General features: G+C 34.8%; 1 protein-coding gene across 2 annotated transcripts in view; it reads right to left on the reverse strand.

Annotated features, from left to right (window-relative positions):
- Positions 1–6604, reverse strand: part of htr4 (5-hydroxytryptamine receptor 4) — a 196577-nt gene extending 189973 nt beyond the window's left edge. For both annotated transcript variants that reach the window (XM_056471818.1, XM_056471819.1), the window contains exon 1: positions 6331–6604. In XM_056471818.1, coding sequence (XP_056327793.1) covers positions 6331–6406 — 76 coding nt within the window. In that variant the 5' untranslated portion in view covers positions 6407–6604. The remainder of the gene's footprint in view (positions 1–6330) is intronic.
- Positions 6605–6839: the final 235 nt, after the last annotated feature.

Here is a 6839-nt window from a genome sequence, read left to right on the forward strand (position 1 = left end):
CCTTCATAAAGCTTCAATTTATAATTATGAACAAAAGACCTTAAATTACTTTTTGCTGTATGTTTTTTTCTCTTAAAATGTAGGTAAAAATGCACTGACTGGTTTCCAATTTATGGACCAAGGAGGACCAGTTTCATCAAAAAAAAAAAAAAAACATGTTTACTGTTCTACTGAAGAAGAAAAAAATCACATGGTCTCAATGGTGAGTACTGTAAATTAAAGGTGCAGTATGTAAATTTGACACCCAGTGGTTGAACTAGATATTGCACTCCTTGATCAAAACAAAAGCAAGTGCAGGTTGCCAGATTGAGGACAGGGGCGAGTGGTTTAAATCGTGTTCTATATAAAAGCAACGGCATCCGATATTAAAAGGAGTTTTTGTCCTAACCAACACCTCGAATTGATATATTGATATAGTACATATCCGGTGCTTTTGAGCAGCTGTATTATTTTTCTGTCGTGTTTCGTCTGGTACAAACAACCAAACTGCTTATCACTGTGTATCTCGTCATGAAGCGTGTTGTTAGGACACATGGTTAAAACGTAATCGGCTCACCTAGTGTTTACGTTAATAATATTTATATAATTTGCTAATTAATAACCTCATGTGGAAATCTGCATCTCATTTCAGAGTCTGCTACTGTCCACCGGAGGTCGCATTTCGGTCATGAGTGCATGCTTTAAGAGCCTTTCTGAATGATTAAATTAATAAATTAATGAAATACGCACTTTTCCACCAAGGCAACCCAGGGTGCTGAAATATAATTGGCTAAACTGGCATTGGGCAGGTTAAAATTACCAAAACAAAGATAGCATTCCGGCACGGAAAACACATTGTCAAAGCAGGATATCTGACTTTAGCATTGTTTTTCAGATAAACAGGTACATTCACTTGGCATGTTTCTTAAATATCTGCAAACATATTATGGTATTTTTATGCTTTAGCAGAGTCAAAAACTTACATACAGCACCTTTAACAGCAAATTAATATTGTATTAATAATTACTTGTACACTTAATATATTTCATTAAATGTGTAAAAGCTATATATCCTGTAACATATTTTACATTTACAAACTTCAAATGTCTACATCTCTAAAAAAGAGATGTGACATTATTTGTATGTGTAAACTTTGTATACACAAACGGTTTGGGGATATTACAGACCAAGAGTCTGCATTTTAAACATTAAAATAGATTGAAGTGAAAAAAACGTTTACGTCCACTAAGAAGAATGGAGATGCCACTTGCTGTCATGTGCACTTCGGACATTAAAAGGCAAATCCTCTGCAAAAAAAGGAGAGCCGACATGAACAAATTAAAGGACAGAGTATGGATGGCTTTGAGGGATGTTGGGAAACCATATTTGAATTGAAAAGGAGAACAAAAACTAGGGAAAAATCCACAGAAAGAGGTGAGTGGAAGAACCGTATATGTGATCTCCTCTCTTTCTCTCTGAATGTGCTGAGGAGCACTAAACAGCACAAAAACAGTTAACCAATCAAAATAAACCACATACCATATATAATAAAGCTGTATCCATGCATATTTACAGCCAGTCCTGTGTAAACTACGACAAGCAGAGTTTATTTGTTTATATATTTATTTATATCATGAGATAGCGGAGGGCGAAAACAGTTTGAAGTATACTGTATACTAGGTGCGCTGCGCCAGCTTTTCTTAATAAACGACAATATTTAGCTGTATGTCTGCATTGTATTTATTTATTTAGTGTTTATTGTTAATACTTGATTGTTATTGCCTGTACTGTAAGGAGATCTATGAATTTTAAATTGTTTATGCAGCATTTTCTGTTTTTAAATAATATTAATAACAATAAACTTGAAAGAAATGCTTAATATTAACGTGAAGTTTTTGTTACTGTATTAAAACTATGATAAAGTAATCAGATATTTAGTGGTTTAAAGTGATGTGATGAATTAGATTTATACTGGTATTCCACACTAACTGGACATATACCGTTCCTCCACATTTGAGAAATATAAATCACAATAACTTTTGATTTTTAATACTGACACAAAAAACGCTATCTCCTTAAAACTGAGAAGCTTTTCTTGTCTATATTCAAGTAAAATAATAATATGTAATATTTATGTTCGTATTTGTATTACTCAATACGATTCTTCGTCTCAAGGCCTCAATTAACATTTCAATCATGAATCAAAATGTTTGGTCTTCTTAACTGAATTATATTAGCTGAAGCTCTGCAAAGTCCAAGACATTGTATGCCTTACTGTGAAATAATTATTACTTCATTAAATAATAACTTTACAAATTAATTAGAATGACTGATAAACTTAATACAGTAGTTTTGTTTATAAACATATATGTTTATAAAATTATTCAGATCGACACATATGAGAATGCTATCAGGACCTCACTAAAACTTCCAAAAAGATTTTCTTAAAACTGCAGTCATCTAAACACGGAGAAGACCATTATCTGTGCTGTAACACGTGAATGTGGTGATTGACAGCATTGAGATGAATCGTCAAGTTCTCTCTCTGGACCAACTAATGATTTTCCCTCTACAAGTTGTTCAAGACAGGGAACAGAGAATGAAATCACCCCAATCGCTTCCATGACCCAGACTCATTAATCCTTAAGATCAGTTATGCCAAAATCGAAGAATGTATAACATGGCTCTCACTAAAAACGGTAAACTTTGTTCAATGGATTTACACCTTTGGCCCAGAAAGTGATTAAACAAAAGAGGGAATTGATTAGGAAGCTACAGGAAAGGTAAAAGGAGCTGCATGATGGCATCTGTTGGGTCTCACCTTTGTTTTAAAGCTCTACACAGGGCTCTAATGCAATGTAAAGGAGAGTGTATTGATCTTCAAGCCAGAGCCTCACACTAAGCCATCCATCAAAACACATTCGTTCCACACTTGGCACGTCAGTATTGATCGCTGCATTCACTATTGCATAAACGCAAATTGACCTAGGACCTTTCAGGATAAGTGATGAACTCTTCCTATTGCTAACGGTCCATATATTAGCACAGAGGTCTAGTCTCTGCCCTCTATCTTAGAACACATGAACCAAAAGTATCCTGTCTGAGCTTTTCTGGATGAACTGTACATTTGTGTTCATTTACCTTACAATAGAAGCTGTAACTGAACAAAAGAGAGGGGTGGAGGGGAAGATATATGATATTCCCATCAGGTTACAGGATGGATAAGGTACTTATTTTGAAAGACCCGAAAAAGTTTTGCCTCTTCTGACTACAGAGAATTCTGAGCTTTAGCATACAAACTTTAGATGAGCACTGAAGATATTTTTGGATAGAAGTATAACCTTTTCCCATGTGTTTTCTTGGATATTGTCTTTATCAGGGTCTTACACATTTGGATTAGGGTGATTCCCTGTGGGACATTCCAGAAATTGGAAGTCAAGTCTACTAAAACAAGGGTTTTCAAACCTGTATTCCAGAGGGACACAAGGGAGAGCTAGGGGCTCTGTGGAAATATTGGTAGAAGAAACATAAAAATGTACAAATAAATGTTCATTTATTAAATAATTTAATTGTGAAATAAAAAAATAACCTTATATTTATTTGAAGAAAAAAACAACACATAAAATATATATATGGACTTTATATCACAAAATGTAACATTTTTAAAATAAAATAAAAAATTATATTAAAACAAACAAATGCCAATTACATTAAATAAATGATACAATTAAAATTAAATTGATAAAAAATATTATTTATTTAAATAAACAAATAAAATCAATAAAAAAACTATAAAATCAGTGACATAAATAGTAAAAATTAAAATAATAAAATTAATGCAAAATATTTTACCAAATATTACTTTATAGTACTCTTATTTCACAGTAAAAACAGTGAATAGATTCACAGTATAAAATTATGTCTTTACAAGAAACTATACTGATGCTTAAAATGTCTCGAACAAGGATGAATCTATCTGGGGGTCTGTGACATCTAGGAGATTTAGACATACAGGATGAGAATGTCCTCCTCAAAGCAGACAAATAAAATGTCAATATAATACTCAGGCTCAACAAGCACTGAATACAGCAAAACACATTTAATGTTTGACTTCTTGCACATAACATCGCCATTTTAGTCTGTTATATCCTTATATCCTTATATTCATTATATCCTATAGACTGACTAGGTTCTGTGAGGTAATTTACAATACTGTATCACTCCAATACAGCCAGCTCATAAATAACAAGCTTATTGACAATTTAAAGCGTGTTATTATCCAACATCAATGGAAAATAGGCAGTCCAACTAATATAAATCAATATTATGTAGTCTAACAAATGTGTCTTTCTCCCACATTTCCCATATTGTCTCGCAAATTCACATCTGCTGTTCTGCAACAACAACACTCATCAGATTACCCTAATGTGCTTTGCTATTCCTACTGCAAGAAATAAAACTAAAAGGTAATGCCTTATTTTATGGTTTCCTTTGGATGCTCTGTTGACTGTACAAGCAACTACATGTCAGAAAGAAGTCAATAAAGTTTTAGTAAATACTGTAGCAAAGTGCTAACACTTTATTTTTATGGTCCACCAACAGACATTATACTGGCAATAAGTAACTTTAGAGATCCATGTGAACTTACAGTACTTCCCTAACCTTTACCTAAGAATCTTCTAATATTAATGAGAGTTAGTTAGCGTGTTGCGAAGTTACTTAAAGTAATAATTTCCAAAAAGAACATTTTGAGAAGCCTTCGGGTGTTTGAGCACTCTATGAATTAAGTTAGCTAAACTATTTCCTTATTTGAACACTACAGTATCTGGTTATCGCTGAATTTATGGAGGTCAAAGTCTTTAGTCTTGAGAATAGTTTTGAAAGTCATTCGTGTCTCATTCATTTCGACAATTTTTTTTTTCTGAACGTCTTATTTAATCAGGGAATGACTTTGTAAACTTGTAGTTGGAAGTATATTCTCAGATAGCAACAGCCAAAGTCTGTGTTTGTTTTATGGGGAACGGCTCTGAAACTTGCATCTGATTGTCATCTCATTGATTGGAACATCTAACTGAAATTACGCACTTTTCAGAACTGATTATTCCACAGGTACTACTTCTGGCATTTGAATAAATACATGCTCTCTGACAAAAACCGTGAGCCGATCCTCATTTAAGTTGCATTCAACAGTACACGTTTCTGTCTCCCCACTGTACGAGGTTTACAATCATTCATATATCAAAAACACAGACAACTCCAAAGTGTTCATTACTCGCTCACTCTCTTTCCTTGCTTTCCGCGTCACTGGAGAACTTCATAATTACAAATCATGGAGAAGGATTACCGCCTGGTGATGGAGAAAGAGCGCTTTCCAAATGTGACAATCACGAAATTACCTTGCCATTAAATTTACCGAACTGTCAGCATCCAGTCAACACAGCTGATTACTTAAATGTTGATTGTAAGCTACGAAAATCCACAGAAAAAAAGGCTGAATGGAAAGATGCAAATTAAAACAGATTTTTAAAAACAGATCTAATTATGGCTTTAGTGGCCCTCAGAAAAAAACAGTATCAACTGAATGATATTATGAGGCTCGGTTTTAAATGTCTGTTGTATCATTAAAGCCTCTTAATATTTAAATATCATAAGGCATCAATATTTAATGGAAGTTTTAATTAATCCACACTTCAAGCACATGAGAGTCACATCAACTGGGTCAGTCAAGGTGTTTGTTGCACCTTTGGGCAAGGTACACGGAATTCACTCTGTCCTCAGTGACAGTTTGTTTAGATTGCATAATGCTATATCAAATATGAAGAATGTCTATGACATTTGTATTTATGAATAATAAATGATCGTCAAAGACCATGGGAAGCACTAAAAGAGACTGTGTCATTTCTTAGCCACTTGTTGAAATAACATTTCTTGTAAAATTGAGCATTAAAAAAATGTCTTCCGTCTGAGCTGTGAAAGTTGTTTCTGAATAGAATATTGATGAATGAAACGCCTGGATTAAAACATGAGGGATATACGCTTCATATCTTAAGAACTGAAACTGATAAATGTGAGAAAGTAGTCTCATTGAGCATTATGATTTATGACGCTTATTATGTGTGTCAGTATTATGCATTTCGATTCAGAAAAGACTTTAAAAACCCGTCTTGACAAATGAGCACATAATTTAATATATAACTCCCATATAAGGGCACTTTTAAGCACCGTGTGATTCATAGCAGTCCAAACATTTCGGTTTATTCATCTTTAGCTAAGAAACACCGTAGACTAATGAATAGTTTTCAGCACGTCAGGGCAATTATAAAGCGCGTTAATGATGAATGAATCACTCACCATTTCTGTGAGGAGCGCGCGGGTCAAAACCATGGCACGACTTTAAATCCTCCTGTGGAAATTCACATCCTTGCATGGAAGAGAGGCGCTTGGAAAGAAACGGACAACTTCTAAGCTTTACCGGGTTTACGGAATGTCTACGTCGGGCACAGTTGTGGGAGTTTAACGTGTGACGGTTGCTGTCAGCGCAAACTATAATCGCGCGTGAGGAGCGCGCGACCAGTTCCGTGGCTCAACGGTCAGTTCGGCAGAACCGAGCACGAGCGCCCTTCAGTTCCCACAGTGAAACGCAAACTGAAGTCTCAAGTCCCTCCTCTTTCACACCACTTCCACCTCCAATGTGTCTATTGCCCTTTTCAAGAAATGCGTGTCCAGTGTCGTTGTCAAATATACAACAGTGGAGGAAGTGGTTTCGTTGGTTACGTTTCAAAACGTGCACGTGAGTCTGAACGAATAAACACTGTCTTTAACAGCCTGGCTAGCAAACAGAACGCATGATACACTTTCTA

This window comes from Danio aesculapii, chromosome 14, assembly GCF_903798145.1.
Source record: "Danio aesculapii chromosome 14, fDanAes4.1, whole genome shotgun sequence".
NCBI classification, from domain to species: Eukaryota; Metazoa; Chordata; class Actinopteri; order Cypriniformes; family Danionidae; genus Danio; species Danio aesculapii.